Source organism: Hypanus sabinus, chromosome 9 (genome assembly GCF_030144855.1).
Source record: "Hypanus sabinus isolate sHypSab1 chromosome 9, sHypSab1.hap1, whole genome shotgun sequence".
Taxonomy (NCBI): domain Eukaryota; kingdom Metazoa; phylum Chordata; class Chondrichthyes; order Myliobatiformes; family Dasyatidae; genus Hypanus; species Hypanus sabinus.
In genome coordinates, this window is record NC_082714.1 from 87161736 (window position 1) to 87179333 (window position 17598).

The following is a 17598-nucleotide window of genomic DNA, read 5'->3' on the forward strand; positions in this document are numbered from 1 at the left end:
CCTCAGGGCTCGCACCACCGGGTTCAAGAGCAATTACTATCCCTCACGCATCAGGCTTTTGAACTAAAGTATATAACTACACTCAGCTCACTTGCTCCATCATTGAAATACTCCCACGGCCAGTGAACTCACCTTCAAGGACTCCATCTCATGTTCTCTTTATTTATTGCTATTTATTTATATTTGCATTTGTACAGTTTTTTGTCTTATGTACTCTGGTTAACCTTTCATTGATCCTGTTATAATTACTATTCTATATATTTGTTGAGTATGCTCACAGAAAAATGAATCTCAGGGTTGTATATGGTGACATATATGTACTTTGATAATAAAATTCAGTTTGAACTTTGAATAAGATGAGGGGGAAGATGGGTGCATGTGGGAGAGAGATAGGATGAAGTAAGAATCTGAGAGGGAGAAGATGGAAGATGTGAAGAGTTGAAGGAGGAATCTATGGGAGAGGACAGTGGACTAACCAAGAAGAAGGAGGAGGGGAACCAAAATGAGGTGATGGGCAAGTGAGGAGAAGAGATGGTAATCAGAATGAGGAGTGATAAAAGTGAAGGAGGGGGAGGAGAAATTACTTGAAGATGGTGGAAGTCGCAGAGCGTCACCATGAACCTCCATATTCAGCACATATTTTCCTACCCTATTCTCAGGTTTTCAGAGAGCTCAGTCTCTATGTGACTCCCTTGTCCACTTATCCCTCTCCACTGATTTCCCTTCTGGCTCTTATCCTACAAGCACAACAACTGCTACACCTGCCCCTTCACCTCCTCCCTCACCACCATTCAGGGCCCTAAAAAGACCTTCCAGGTGAGGTGATTCTTCACTTGTGAGTTTGTCAGGGTTCATCCATTAGATCTGGTGCTCCTGGTGCAGCCTCATCTACATTGGTGAGATGCAACATAGATTGGGGGACCACTTTGTCACGCATGTTTGCTCTGTCCGCCATAAAAAAAAGCAGATTCTCCCTGAGTTTCCTCAATTTCAATTCAACCTCCCATTTCCATTCTGACACATCTATTCATGGCCTCCTATATTATCACAATAAGGCCAAACTCAAGCTGGAAGAGCAACATCTCATATTCTGTCTGGGTAGCCTCCAATCGGCAAATCTGTACATAGATTTCTCTAAATTTCATTAATTTTTCTCCATCCCTCCTCTCTTATTTTGGTTACCCTCTCAACCTTTTTCTTCTCCTCACCTGTCCATCACCTCCTTCTGCTTCCCCTCCACCTTTCCCTATCTTTCCATGGTCCACTATCCTCCCCAATTAGACTTTATCTTTCAGCACTTTACCTCTTCCATCTGTCACCTCCCAGTTTCTTACTTCATCCTCCTCTTTCCCACCCATCTCCCCCTTACTTGGTCTCGCTTATTACCCACAATCTTGTACTCCTTTCCCTCTTCCCACCTTCTTTTAATGGCTTCTGCTCCCTTGCTTTCCAGTCCTAATGAATTGCCTTAGCCTGAAACGTTGACTGTTCATTCCACTCCATTTGTGCTGTCTGACCTGTTGAGTTCCAACACCATTTTGTGTGTATGCCCTGAATTTTATTTGCTGTATTGCAGTTTACTTACAGTACTTTAAATAGCATTTGATTATAAATTTACTATTAAAGATTAAGAATCATGTACAGCACAGAGTTATTAAATACCAGTCACAAACAAGAAAAAATCTACAGATGCTGGAAATCCAAGCAACACACACAAAATGCTGGAAAACTCAGCAGGTCAGGCAGCATCTTTGGAACAGAGTGCAATTGACGTATGGGGTGGAGAGCCTTCTGTAGGACTAGAGGAAAAAATATGAGTAGATTTAAAAGATGCGGGGAAGGGGGGAAATGAAGAAACAACAGATGATGGGTGAAACCAAGAGGGGTGGGTGAAGTAAAGAGCTGGTAAGTTGATTGGTGAAAGAGATACAGGGCTGGAACATTGCCTCCCTCTGGTGCTCCTCTTCACTTTTCTTTCTTCCATGGCCTTCTGTCCTTTCCTATTAGACTTTCCCTTCTCCAGCCCTGTGTAAGGTCCATGACCTTGTTGCTACATTGCCTCACATCTATAGGCTCTGTGTCTATCTCATGAGTAAATATTGATGTGAAAAATCCATTTAAGATCTCACCCATTTCTTTCAGCTGCACGCATAGATTATCACTCTGATCTTCCAGAGGACCAGTTTTGTCACTTGCTAACCTTTAGCTCTAAATATTTCTGTAGAAGTCCTTGGGATTCTTCTCCACCTTGTCTGCTGGAGCAACCTCGTGTCTTCTTTGAGATCTTCAGATTTCCATCTTAAGTGTTCTCTTGCATTTCCTATATTCCTCAAGTATCTCATTTATTCCTGCCTGCCTATACCTGCTATGCACCTCCTCAATTTTCTTAACCAAGGCCTCAATCTCCTGAAAACCAAGTTTCCCTAAATCTGCTATCCTTGCCTTGTTTTCTGACAGGAACATACAAACTGTGTACTCCCAAAATTTCACTTTTGAAGTCTTCACAATTATCAAGTACACATTTGCCAGAAAACAACCTGCCCCAGTCCACACTTCCAAGATAATTTCTGATAACATCAAAATCGGCCTTTCTCCAATTTAGAATCTGAACCAGCACAGCAGGCATATCTTTTTGCATATTTACTTTGAAACTCATGGCACTGTGGTACACAAACTTCTGTCACCTGCCCAGTCTCATTCCCTAATAGAAGATCTATCATACTGTCTCCAGTTGGGACTTCTGTGTACCAAAGCTTTTAAGGGGAACAACCACAGGGGTATTCTGCACTGGCTGCTTATCCCCTTACCCTGTCCTGCAGCTTGAGTGTAACAACTTCCTTCTGTGTCCTGTCTATCAACCCCCCCCCCCCCCCCCGCCCTCCTGAGTGGCTGGACTTCGTTCAGTTCCAGCTCTAACTCCTTAACATGGTCTGTTAGAAGCTGCAGTTGGATGCATTTCTTGCAGGTATAGTCGTCAGGACACTGGCGGTCTCCCTGTGTTCCTACATCCCACAAGAGGAGCATTCCAGTATCCTGTCTGGCATCCCCACTGCTCCAAATGTGCAATAAGAAAGAATAATGAAAAAAAATCTACTACTGCCTATGCCTCCCTTCACTGAAGCCTTCATAAGCCAAAGCCTTAACTTCCTTGTTCCAACACTGGCCCACTCACCTAGTGGCAGCTCCACTTCAACATAGCTTTTTATTGGTCCTTGCCAAGTGCCTAAATATGTGCAATCCAATGTCTCCTTGGGATCTGTGGCACACAAGAAGTGCCAACTGTCCCTGCTCATTTCTCTTAAAATATCTCTTCCTCTATGCAGTCTGGTGTCTCCTCAGGATGTAGACTTGACTGCAGTCCCTTGAGCAGGAAACAACAAGAATTGGGCATGAATCAGCTTTTGCACTTCTAATTAAATTGTAGGGTGATACAACTTTTTTCACTTTCGACTTGTGGCCCTAACAGAAGCCACAGAAAAGCAAAATAAGACGAAGTCCAGGTTGGCTATAATTTCTGCTCCTGATTGCATCTCAAGTCCCAGTTCCAGAGGCCACTTGGTTGACAGATTAATAATTGCTATTGAAGAATGAAAGAGGGTGACAGGGTGAGGCACAGTCTGCAGCTGCTGAATCCAAGATGCACACAAGATGCTGAAGTTTCTCAGCGGGTCAGATGATATCTGAGTCCAGATCAAGGGACTCAAACATCGACTGTTAATTTCCCTCCATAGGTGTTCCCCTTCCTGCTGAGTTCCTCCTACATCTGTGTGTGTGTGTGTGTGTCTAAAGTTTATATTTAGGTGTACGATGATTGTGATTCCAGTTAATTGGGAGCAGTACAATTAAGTAGCTGCCACGATTAACCAAAGTTTTATGGAGATAGTTAGAAAGGTATAAAAAAGACAAACTATGTTTATTTGAGTAACAATTATGTATTTAAATGAAATACAGAGCAAATTAGAACGCAACCAATAGCTTTATAGCATTAAAAGTGAATTGGTTCTTAATATTTGTTAACTTAGGAAATCATCTTGTAAATGTTGCTGTGTTCTTTTGATTGACTGTAAATGAACAAAATCAACACAGATACCTGGTGCAGATAATGGAGTACCTTTATGCAATGCTTTTGACGAAGGCATCCTCCAAATCTTCATTTTCATTGTAACATTCAAAATGATTGTCAAAATCTTCTAATTCTTCATAGTGCCTAAGTTGTTGAAGTAGTAAAATCGTTTCATTTTCACTGTTGGCCATTTCTGACATGTCCAAGCCTGAATGCTTGAAACTGGAGTGAGCAAAACTGTTCTGGATTGTTTTACTGCTTACTTCCTGCCAACTTTCAGTGACAAAAATCACTGCTATTTGAACATAAACTCACAGAACTGGTGCTATTTAAAAACATCACTCTAAGCACAGTGTAGTGTCTAATGGCCACACAAGTTCACGCAACTGACGTTAGTTAGAAACTCTTCTGTCCCAATTAAGAGCCATAGTGTCCCAAATAAATGACAGGAATCCAGGCTATTTTGTTCTGTAAGAGTTATCCCAAGTAAGCAGCTACCCCAATTTACTGTTGGCCTGGTTAACTGTGTGTGTGTGTGTGTGTGTGTGTGTGTGTTCCATCCTGTACTGGCAATTAGCCCAACTCTTTACAGCTGTAATATCAGGGTTTGTTTCCTACTACTCCACTGACTGGAAGGAGTTTATATGTTCTCCATGTGACTGCATGGGTTTCCTCCAGGTGCTCCAGTTTCCTCCTAGAAAGAGATATAGCTAGGGTTAGTAAGTTGCAGTGAAATATTTTGATGTGCCTTTGACAAATTAAGCTAACCTTAATCCAAATGTAAATTAAATAATTGGAAATCTTTCAATGATATTTATTAATGAGTATACCAGCAGAAGCAGCAGATTATGAGTTCTGCCTGTAAAAGTGATGAGTTGCCACTTGAATGAGGGTCAATTATATAGTGAAGTGAGAGTGAAAACGGTGGTCTGGGATGTGTCTTCCTCTGAAACTCACTTGGAATCAGGAAATTATTAAAAAATTTTAAGAGTTATTGTAGCAGGAAATATTTAAAACACCTTGCAAGTCTGGCAACATCTGTGAACTGGAAAACAGTTAACATTTCAGTTTGAAAGCACTTCATCAAAGCTGGAAGCATTTCTGTTTCACTTTTTCGCTGATGCTGCCTGGCCTGATGAATGTTTCCAGCTTTCTCTGTTTTTAAGATTTCCAGCGTCTGAATTTCTTCTGACTTTTTTTTAAGATTAGTGCAACCTTTGAAATTTGGCTCATACAGCATTTTGAAGTGCAGTAATTCTCATGTAGCAAAGTCTATATCCCACAAATAGCAGAGATGATGGGGGAAAGCATTGATTCCCTGCCCTCTTTGTGCACGGGGCCTTCTCTTTGAACCATCAGATATATAAGAAGAGTGAATGTGGGAGGTATGTTTCCTATAGTGGTGGGGTTAGGACCAGTGAGTACAGATTAGAAGGACACCCTTTAGAACAGAGCTGAGGAGGAACCTCTAGCCAGAGAAAGGTGAATCTACGGAATTCATCGGCACAGACAGCAGTGGAGCCCGTGTTGTTGGAGATTGTCAAAAGTTTTGGGGTGAAGGAGGGAGAATGAGGTTGAGATGGATAATAAATCAGCAGTGATTAAATGGCGGAGCAGCCTTGATGGACCAAATGGCCTATTTCTGCTCCTATGTCTTATGGTCTGATAAATGCAGTACTCCCTCAGTACTGCACTGAATTGTTAGCCTACAGAGGTGGTTGGACCATGAAACCTGTATGTGGGAGATGGCACTGAACATAAGAACACAAGGAAGTAGGAGTAAGAGAGGGCCGCCATGACCTGGAAGCCTGTCCTGCCATTCCGTATGATCATGGCAGATCTGTACTGGCCTCAACTCCTCATTGCTCTTACTTTAATCATTTAAATACCATCCAGCTGCACATGTTAACTTTGTTTCAAATAGTGGTAAGTTTTTAATCAGTCATATTGGTGCTGGTGTGCTTGGTCTCCTGAATTGTCTTCAATTCACTCTGTTTAAAACAATTACAGGCATGCAATCAGCACAGGACAAATATGCATCACAGAGGCATCAGGACAGTGCTTGTTGCAGTCCCAGCAGGAGGAGGGCTCCGTCAGAAAGTGCAACTTTACCCGGTAAATTCTCAAATTCATCTTTTGTTTTCCTTCCTTATTTGAGCTCTTCTTAGATAGACGCATGGATGAGAGAAAACTGGAGGGCAATGTGAAGGGAAGAGTTAGGTTAAAGGGTTAAAGTGTACTCTTCTGTACTGCTCTATGTTCTGTGTTCCTTAACCCCTTTAAAAATAAATAAATAAATAAATAGAACCTGACTCCCTTTAACAGTAGTTACCATCTGAAAAGAGATTGGGATTATTTAATTGTGTTCATAAAAGTTTAGGCTAACAAAAGGCCATCTTATCCAAATGCAAGGTTCTGCCATGGATTAACGTGGTAAGAGCAGAAAGACTGTTAGTGACTGTACATTTTAGAACAATAGAGCAGTTGGCCATTGCCAACTGAGGAGGAACAGGATCGTGGTTCTGAAGCATTCATACAGTCTAACAGCCCAACTCATCCGTGCTGATGATGCTGCCCAGTGAACTGATCTCATCTATCTGCATTTGACCCATTGTCGTCTAAACCTTTTTATATCCACATACTTACCTAGATAGATACCTTTTAAATATTACTAATGTGCCTGCCTTGACTGACATTTCATTCGGAAAATGCACCAACTGGTGGGGGGGGGGGGGGCAGATTCTGTGTTTTCACCCTGTCTTTGCCCCCTGTAATCTGATATACCTCTTTCAGGTCATCCCTCAATCTCCTATATTTCAGGGAATAAAGTTCAAGCCTATGCTATCTCTCCTTGTAAGTCAGGCTTCCAGGTCCAGGCAACATCCTCGTAAATCTCTTATGCATTCTTTCTTCCTATAATTGGAGTTCTGAAACTGTACACCATGCTGCAAGTGTTATATAACTGCAACATAACTTCCCAACTCTTAGTACTCAATGCCCCAACAATGAAGGCCAGCATGCCAGACTCCTTCAGTACCATATCTACCTGAGTTACCTACCTGGATGTTCTCTACATTTAGTGAAGGTTGGGATTTGTCAATATATTAAAAGCTGAGATCTGCAGACTTTAGGATGTAAAGAAGCAATTTGAGGAATGGTAGAGGAGATGCATCAGCAATCTCATTGAATGGCTTAAATTAAATTGCAAAGTTAATGTGAAACTTGCACTCAGTGGCCACTTTATTAGGTACACCTGTACATCTCATTAATATAAATACCTAATTAGCCAATCATGTGGCAGCAACTTAATGCATAAAAGCATTCAGATATAGTCAAGAAGTTCAGTTGTTGAGACCAAATATCAGAATGGGGGAAGAATGTGATCTGAGTGACTTTCTGTGGAATGATTGTTGGTGCCAGATGAGGTGGTTTGCATATCTCAGAAACTGCTAATCTCCTGGGATTTTCATGCACCACGGTCTCTCGAGTTTACAGAGAATAGTGAGAAAAATAAAAACTATCCAGTGAGTGGCTGGTCTGTGGGTGAAAACACCTTGGTAATGAGAGAGTTCAGAGGATAATGGCCAGACTGATTCAAGATGTCAGGTAGGTGAGAGTAATCCAAATAACCATGCATCGCAACCAGTGTTCCCTTTAAGTTTTTTTTTACAGCTGACCAGCCATTGGTCTGAGCAGGAAATTTTGCATTGCCTGAAAACTGAGCAGCACTTTAAATGTGTTTTTTTTTTGTAATATGCATACTATGATATTTAGAATGAATAGTGGCGCCACAACAAACACTGGGAACGAGAGCATTTCAGTTACTGCACAGCTGTGCATCTGTGCAACTTAGTGGGAGCAGTGGTTACAACAATGGTGTGCAGAAGAGCATCTCTGACTACACAACATGTCGAACCTTGAAGTGGATGGGCTACAGCAGCAATATACCACACAGGGTTCCATTCTAAACCTAATGAAATGGACACTGAGTGTACAATATAAATGGAAATCAGTCTGGTCAAGTGCAAGAGCAGAGAGAATTATTGGGTGTTGATTTGTAGTTGGGGCAGAAGGTAAGTCTTCTCAACCCAGCCCAGTCCTTCATCGTTGCTGTGTGTAGTTACCATTCCACAAAATCTGTTGGAAACAGTTTTTTGTTATTAAACAATGATGGCACCTTTTATCACCAGTCACTTTTTGAAATAGAGCCATATGAGTTGAATCATACAGAAATTGTCTTTCAGCCCAAGTCCAAGCTGATCTTTTTACTCATCTGCACTAATGCTATTTGCCCACTTTAATTCCATATCTTACTGTACCTTGCCTATTCAAAAGATTGTCCAAGTATAACATACCTTCCAACACATCTAGCACCAAGTTCAAGATATCCCTTTTAAAGCTTCTTTGCCTCACAAACCAATGTCCTCTTGTTTTTGTAAGTACTCAGTGCCACAGTAGCTTCAGGATAGGGCACCATAGTAACATAGCAATTAGCATCATGCTATTACCGCTTGGGCGTCAGAGTTCAGAGTTGAATTCTGATGTCCACTGTAAGAAAGTTGGTATGTTCTCCCTGTGAGTGCGTGTGTTTCCTCCAGGTGCTCTAGTTTCCTCCCACAGTCCCATAGACGAGGCAGTTAATAGGTAAATTTTCCTGAGATTAGGCGAGTGTTAAATTGGTTGTGCAGCTCAAAGGGCCTGTTCCACACTGTATCTCTAAATAAATAAGCCAGGTCACTCCTCATGTACATGATAAGTGTAGGTTGTCTACTTTCTCCCCATCATTAAAGTGGTCCAAATTCTGGTGAACTCTCCTGCATAATCAGACCCTTTCTATGATGTGGTACTTAGAACTGTATGTAATGCGCCACAGGTGGTGTAATCTACGTTATGTAAAGTTGCAACACATCATCCCATATTCCTTTTATTAGAGTCTTACAGTCTCTAGTGGGACAATGCAAACATCAGTTCACTCAGAACCTCACTTTTAGGCTTTGTAAGGTGTTTGTCAGACTACACTTGGATTATTGTGAGCAGTTTTGGGCCCCATATCTAAGAAAGGATATTTTAGCATTGGAGAAGGTCTTGAGAAGGTTTATGAGAATAATCCCAGGAATGAAAGGGTTAATGTGTGAGGACATTTGATGGCCTAGGGCCTGTACTTGCCAAAGTTTAGAAGAATGAGGGGGGAATCCCATTGAAACTGAATATTCCATGGGTGAAATGGACTCATAAAATATGGAAAACTATTAGAAAAGAATATAAACAAGTGGAAGATATTTCAATTCTTTAACTGGTGTGTGTATGACTTGGATTTTACGTAGAATAAACTAGATGCTAGATTTAAGGACTGGGCAGCTAAAGGAATAACAGTTCTTTGCAATATAATGAAAGAAGGAACACTGTTCAGTTTTGAAATGCTTAAAGAGAAACACTTATTAGAAAAACAAGACTTTTATTGGTATTTACAGATGCAACAATATGTTTATAGGATGGTTAAAAATGTAACCGAGGCAAGTACATGTTTGATAGAATTATTTAGAAAAGCATATAATTCAGATAACGGTAGAATCATTTCAAGCGTGTATAAGTGTTTGTCAAATCTTAAAACACATTCGAATTCATACATTAAAACAAAATGGGAGAAGGAAGGAGGGATAATTATATCTGAGGAAGAATGGACAATAATATGGAGGTTTCAATGGAAGTGTACCAGTTCACAGAAATGGAGGGAGTTTGGATGGAAAAAGTTGATAAGATATTTTATTACACTCTCTCAGAAATCCCATTATGATAGTAACTTCACTGTTTGCTGGAGAAATTGTGGAAATCATTATCATATTTCCATATTTTCTGGGAATGCCCATTTATCAAAGACTTTTGGAGTGGGATACACAGTGCTCTACAAGACATCTTTAAATATGAAATAACCTTAGAAAGTAAGACCATATATTTTGGATATATACCTCAAGAATGGTAAAAAGAGATAAATATTTAATGAATATACTGTTGGAGGCTGGTAAAAAGAAAATTACTAGGAAATGGCTATCACAGGAGAGCCCAACTTTAAATGCATGGATGGAAGTTACAGTGGACATTTACAAAATGGAGAAGATAACAGCAGCTGTTAATCATAAGTTGGAACAATTTGATTCATACCGGGATAAATGGTTTAACTACATAACACCTCATAGGCCTGATTTTATTCTCACAAATCAATGAACATATTGTCAAAAAAGATAACTCCCTACTTGTACATAGTTTTCTCCTTTCGCTTGTTCTTTCTTTCCTCTCTTTTCTATAAGTGTATACCTCAGATAAATATTATGTAGAGATTTGTGGCAAATATGAATATATCATATATATGTACAATATCTGAAATACATCTTATAGAAATGTTTGATGATGAACTTCAATAAAAATAAATAACAAAAAAAATGAAGAAACTGAATATTGAAAAGCATAGGTAAAGTGAACATGGAGAAGATGTTTCCAATATTGGGAGATTGAAAGAGTTTAGGACCGGGGGCACAGCTTCAGAATAGAAGGACATCCCTTTAGAACAGAGATGAAGAAGAATTTCTTTCGCAATAGGGTGGTGAACCTATGAAATTTACTACAGACAGCCAAGTCATTGGATATATTGAAAGTAGAAGTTAATAGGTTCTTGATTAGTAACGGTCTCAAAGGTTATATGGAGAAGGCAGAAGAATGGGGTTGAGAGGAAAAATAAATCGGGCATGATTGTCAGAGCAGACTTGATGGGCCGAATAGCCTATTTCTGCTCCTAGCTAATGTGAATTGTACTTAATCATTTTCTCATCCATCTAGCTAATGAACAGTTTTGAAGTGAGTTTTCCACTAATCCACTTTCTTGTCTGTTTGAGCAGCATTGTACTGCTTGCCCTGAGCAGAGAGTGAATGTGCGGAGCTAATAGATGTGTGCCCAGGCACTGTGAGGGTCTGTTGTGGCAAGCAGCAGAAAGGAGTATTGGTACCAGGTCTGTTAGAAACTTTTTTCAAGGGATCACCCAGTTTCCATTTAGTGACCTGAATTGCATACAGTGCTGCTCTGTCATGTTTGTTATGCAGCCATAAAAGTTATGTTTAAAAATTCTAAAGCTTTTCTGAATGTATAAATCATGGTGTCTCTATTAACCATCTGGTTTCAGAAAGAGAATCTCATTCCCAGCGACAGATTAGGTACTGATCAACCTGCTGCCCCCTGCATTTGGTGCTGATTCGGTCAAGTGTAGTATCCATGGTTACTTTATCTGGACTTTGTTGTTTGGAATGGTCCCGCCTCAGGCATCTGTGATTTCTGCTGAGTGATCTGGCAGTAACATGTAGAATCATTACTTCTGACTGGTTATCTCTTACTCCCCACTGCACTCTCTGCCACTGCTTTATCTTATTTAAGAGATATGTACACAGGCCCTTCTGAACCAACAAGCTGCACCACCCAGCAACCTACCGCCCCTAGCCTAATCACAGGACAATTTACAATAACCAATTAACATAGTAACCATTACATCCTTGATCGGTGGGAGGACCCAGAGGCAACCCACACGCACGTGGAAAGAACATACAAACTTTCTTAGTGACCGCCAGAATTGAACTCTGAAGCTGTAGTAATATCACACTAACCGCTACGCTACTATGGCGTTCCTTCTGTGCTTCATACCATAAGCCTGAGGAACTCCCCTCATCCTGTTGCCTTATAGTGCAGTTTTTGCTGTATTATCACCTACCTATTTCAGATAACAGAAGCAGCATTGAAAAGGTTTTACTGAGACTGCTCTCAACATTTGGAGTTACCCACTTTCTTGATGACTATCAGTGACATCCTTCACTCTTCTGTGACCCAGCACATCACAAGCTGATAATAACTGTTTAGAGCTCTCTCTGTAAGTAAAAGCTACAAACTCCTTTTGAGTTTCCTGAAGTATGATCCCACAAGCCCTCTGACATTACATGTGGCCTCCCTGACCCCCCCCCCCCTCCCCTGCACTAATTAATCATTTGTTCTACTAACACAACAAAACACTGACTGGATCTGAATGACTCAGTTGTCCATTGAACCAGTTCTTTTATTATTTGTGGTTGGCTGACTGCATGATTGGGAAATGCTAATTTTTCTGGTGAGCGGCTGCAATCAGAGCAATGGAAAAAAATCATTCTCTTGTTCCTCTTCTACTTCATTAAGATGAGTCCTTCTACAAATCAGATCCTTGTCAATCCCTTTTGAAAAGGAAACTAATCAAGTGCAGCCTTTCCTCAGTGTATTCATGGTGATGTAAATTTTCAAACTGTAATAGTGAAATTGAGCTTGCCCGTAAATCCCGTTTGGGTGTTTCTTTCCATTGAGAATCAGGTGCCCTTCTGTGAATGTGACCTTTTAATGCTCTGGCTCCCTGGCATGTAAGGCTGACCAGTGCAAAGCAGACAGCCAAAGTTCACCATCCAGTTTGTGTGAGATGGCCTAGTTCAACATCTATGCCAGGACCACCATATTCAAGAACAGTTTACTTTTCCCAAACAGTAAGGCTGATCAACACTTCCACCCACTAACCCAACCCTCCACACCCCCAACCACCACTAATTTATCATTTCCTGTTAATTCACCTTATGTACAGACACTCCTGCACCGAGCATCACTATATGGGCATGCATTCAATCAAAATATATATATATATATCTATATTACTTACACACACACACACACACAATAAATATAAATAAGACAGCTTATATGTATATAAAGCTTTCTCATTTATATTTATTGTGTTCCTTATTGTGTTTTTTTTTGCACTGCATTACTGCATTGGATCTGGAGTAACAATAATCTTGTTCTCCTTTATACTTCTGCATTTAAAGTTCAAAGTACATTCATGTCACCAAATACACTCTGAGGTTCATTTTCTTGCAGCAGTAAATCCCAAGAAAAACAATAGAATAAATGAAAGACTGAACTCAACAGGACGGACAATAACCAATGTGCAAAGGATGACAAACCACAAATACCAAAGAAATAAAGGAAATAAATAAATAAGCAATCAATATTGAGAACATGAGATGAAGAGTCCTTGAAAGTGAGTCCACAGGTTGTAGGAACGGTTCAGTGTTGGGGTGAGTGAAGATATCTCCTCTGTTTCAAGAGCCTGATGGTTGAGGGGTAATAACTGTTCCTGAACCTGGTGGTATGAGTCCTGAGGCATCTGTACCTTCCTGATGGCAGCAGTGAGAAGAGAGCATGGTCTGGATGGTGGGGGTCCTTGATAATGGATGCTGCTTTCCTTCATGTAGATACACTTAATTTGCGGATAAGGCATTACTCTTGATGGACTGGGTCATATCCACTACTTTTTTTGTAGGATTTTCTATTCAAGGGCAAAGGTGTTTCCATAGCAAGCCGTGATGCAACTTGTCAACTGGAAATGACATTAAACAATTTTGAATCAGGCTACCTTTTCCAAACAGGTGTACTTGTGTACAAGTTCTCCTTGGGTTACAAATACCTAACTCCTGGCCACTCCACACATAGGAATGAATAATTAATTGGTTTAGATCAAGCCTGCTATGCGTTCAGTAAGATCATGACTGATCTGGCTATAGACTCGTTCCACTTAGTAATCCTCAATTACGCTGCTATGAAAAAATCTTTCTAAATGATTCTTAAATATATTTAGTGAGCTAGACTCTACTGCTTGTCTAGGCAGAAAATTCCACAGATTCACTACTTTTTGGGAAAAGCAGTTTCTCCGAATCTTCATCTTAAATCTATTCCCCCAAATCTTGAGATTGGATTTGGCCATGCTCTCTTCTCACTGCCGCCATCAGAAAGGTACAGATGGCTCAGGACTCACACCACCAGGTTCAGGCCCCCTAGTTCTAGTTTCACTTACCAGTTGGAAACTACTCTCCTGTCTCTATCTTATTTATCCCTTTCATCATTTTATATGTTTCTATAAAATCTTCTCTGCATTACCTCCTAAGCCAGTACATCTTTTCTATAAGAGGGGTGAAAATTTTAAAGAACTCCAGGAATGCTCTGTGCTGATCCTCAAACAGTTCATCCTACTTCGGTTACTATTGACTGTTACAAAGCAACACTCGGTCCTACACCATAATGTTTTCTGTTTTTAAAAAAAATAGGGTGCAAACAAGTTTTGTAACTATAATGGCATGGCAGCGTAGTGGTTAGTGCAATGCATTACTGTGTCTGCGATTACTGATCAGGGTTTGATTCCCACTACTGTCTAAAGAGTTTGTTTTCCCCATGACTGCATAGGTTTCTTCTGGGTGTGGGCAAGTTGTGGGCATTCTTGGCACCGCAGACTGTGTATGTCATTGACACAAAGAATGCATTTCACTGTAGGTTTTCGATATTCCAATGTGCATGTGACAAATGAAGCTAATCTAACTTAATCCAAATAGTATCATAGTTCACCAGGAATGAAGGAAGCTGCCACCAGCCTCTGAGTCTTATCCACAATCTCTTAAATTGTATCTTGGTTTAATACTGGGGGAAGGCAACCCTACAAATAAAAAAAAAAGCAGTTGGTATTCCGTAACAGAAAGCAGGCATCACTAGCATTTACTGCCCTTCCCTGAGTAGTGTGGCTTAGGGCACCATTTTACAAAGTAATTAAGGGTTGAGCATATTACTGGAGGTCAGAATTCACATCAGGTAAGATGGCATATTTCCTTTCTCGAAGAGCATTAATGAGCCAAATGTGCTTAATTTTTCAAACAACATGTTGATAGCTTAAGGTTAATTGGCCACTGTAAGTTGCCCTTAGTGTGTGAGTGAATAGTAGAATCCAGGTAGACTGTAAGACATAAGAGCAGAATTAAGCCATTCAGCCCATTGAGTCTGCTCCATCATTCTATCATGGCTGGTTTACTATCCCCCTCAGACTCATTCTACTTTCTTCTTCCCATAATCTTTGATGCCCTTACTAATAAAGAACCTATGTATGCATACCCAGTGACTTGATCGTCAACAGCAATGAATTCTACAGGTTTGCCACCTTTGGGTAAAGAAACTCCGTTTCAAAGAGATGTCCTCTATTCTGAGGCTGTGCCCTCTGGTTCTAGGCGTTCCTACTATAGGAAACATCCTCTCCACATCCACTCTACCTTTCAATATTCAAAATTGGTTTCAAAAAGACTCCCCACCCCCTCATTTTAATGAACTCCAGTGAATAATAAATGAGCTTACTGTAGGGTTAATGTAAATGGGGGCTTGATGGCCACAATGTATTGATGGGTTGAATAGCCTGTGGCTCTCTGGTCATCGATGCTGAGAGCAGCTTTTTATTCCAGATGTATTTAATTAAATAATTTGAACTGCCAAAGTGAGACTTGAACCCTTGTTTTCACATTGGCAACCCATCTCACTCACCACTAGTTTGGGAAAAATCACATGCTTCAATGCCTGATCTCCCTCTGACCACCATCAACCATTGCTTTCATGTGCCCAGCTGGCTCATCAAAATTAAGATCTTAAATAAAGATCAGCAAATAAATGGACAACACAAAGTAAAGATTAGTAAATGTCATGCCACAAGTCTAAAGTTCAAAGTAGTTATATGTCACCATATACTACCCTGAAATACATTTTCTTGCAGACATTTACAGTAGAACAAAGAAATACAGTAGAATCAATGAAAAGCCACACAAACACAGACTGACAAATAATCAATGTGCAAAGGTGGATAACTGTACAAACACAAAAACAAAACAATCAATAAAGGAAGAAAGAAATAATACTGAGATCATGAGTTGCAGAGTTCTTCAAAATAAGTCCATAGGTTGTAGAATTGATTCAGTGTTGAGGTGAGTGAAGTTATCTCCATCATGAGCCTGGTGGTTGAAGGATAATAACTGTTATTGAACCTGGTGATGTGGCACCTTAGACTCTTGTATCTCCTGCCCAATGGCAACGGAGAGAAGAGAGCATGGTCTGGATGGTGATTCCCTGAACTTTGCTGATGTTTGCCTGTGCAGTTTGTGACATCACTAGAACTGGCTGCCGGAATTCCAGCCTTGTTACACACTAAGTGTTTTCATTTATAACTAATGTGGTGTAAAAGGTAAAGAAAGTTTCCATTTCAGGCGAAAACAAAGGGTCAGTACTGATCGATATTGTGTACCTACAGCACTGCTCGGTGATTTTCATTACTGCTGTTCAAGCATTGAAAACACATTTAAGAAAGAATTTGAGCAAATTTGTACTTAATCAGGACAGGCTGATTGTACCTGGAACACTGCCTGAAATAAGTCAGCATAAACCTGTGATTATAGTAATGGCAGCTTCATAATGGTAATTTGTTGATGATAATGTTTTAAGTGCATTTCATTACCGAGGTGCCATCTGTGCAGTAAACATTCTTTCAGCTACAAACTCTTGAGTGTCTCTCCATGTCGGTCACATCCAAGGGCCAGTGCTAATTGGACGTCGCTCAGGATAACAGGAACTTGTCTGCATGCTGTTTTAGTGGCTATGTTGGAGAGCTTCTGTGCCCCTCCATTGATCCCACCATGAAGCCCGTAATGGCAAAGCCTGTTGCAGTCACTTTCAGAATTCCCACATGATGTAGAACTGGGGTTTGTGGGGGAGGGGAGTACCTGAAACCAGTCCCACCTATTTGGGGAATATATCCCATAACCACAAGATATTCTGCAGGTGTTGGAAATTTTAAACAACGTACACAAAATGCTGGAGGAACTCAGCAAGTCAGACAACATCTAAGGAGGGAAGGAGGGCCAAGACCCTTCATCAGGACTGGAAAGGAAGGGGGCAGAGGCCAGAATTGTGTTTATGATTTGATGCTCCATTGCAAAGTCTCTGCAAGGCATGTCTGCCCTGAAGAAGTTTAAATCTTCTCTTCACAGGAACTCAAGTGAGACACTGTCACTGCTCCTCCTCTGTGATCTCTGCTGGTCTCCAATCCTGTGGTCATTCTCGCTTCTGTCCCCTTCCTTTCCATTCGTGATGAAGGCTCTTCATCCCCTCCACCAATGCTGCCTGACTTGCTGAGAACCCCCAGCATTTTCTCTGTTGCTTAAGATATCCCAACAAGAATCAAAGGCTAATGGCTGTGAAAGAGAGACCTGATAAAATCTTAGGCCCATGTTTGTGAAATAGGTAGGGATTTGTGTTGACAGTAGAAATGGGAATTTTACATGAAGATAAATGTTTTTGGTTGCATTGGTATACTGACACAAGTGTTAGAGTAATAGTCATAGAAAAGCACAGAAATGGCCCTTCAGCCCAGCTAGTCTATTTAAGTTGCCTACTTCTATCGAGTGGTAGCCTTCCATACCCCTGCAATCCATGTATCTATCCAAACTTCTCTTAAACGTTGAAATCGTGCATGCTTGCACCACTCATTGGCAAGTTATTCCACTCTCTCATGATCCTCTAAGTGAAAAAGTTTCCCTTAAAGTTTACACCTTACATCCTTAAATTATGACTTTTATTTGCAATCCCATCTAACCACAGTGCGAAAAGCCTGCTTGCCTTTACC

General features: G+C 40.6%; 1 protein-coding gene across 2 annotated transcripts in view; it reads left to right on the plus strand.

The window, feature by feature from the left end:
* The window catches only part of ash1l (ash1 (absent, small, or homeotic)-like (Drosophila)), a 374764-nt gene that overhangs the window by 196175 nt on the left and 160991 nt on the right, over nt 1-17598 (plus strand). The window contains exon 4 of one of the 2 annotated variants that reach the window (XM_059980070.1): nt 6074-6178. The exons of the other annotated variant lie outside the window; for it this stretch is intronic. Coding sequence (XP_059836053.1) covers nt 6074-6178 — 105 coding nt within the window. The remainder of the gene's footprint in view (nt 1-6073; nt 6179-17598) is intronic. 2 annotated transcript variants of the gene reach the window in all.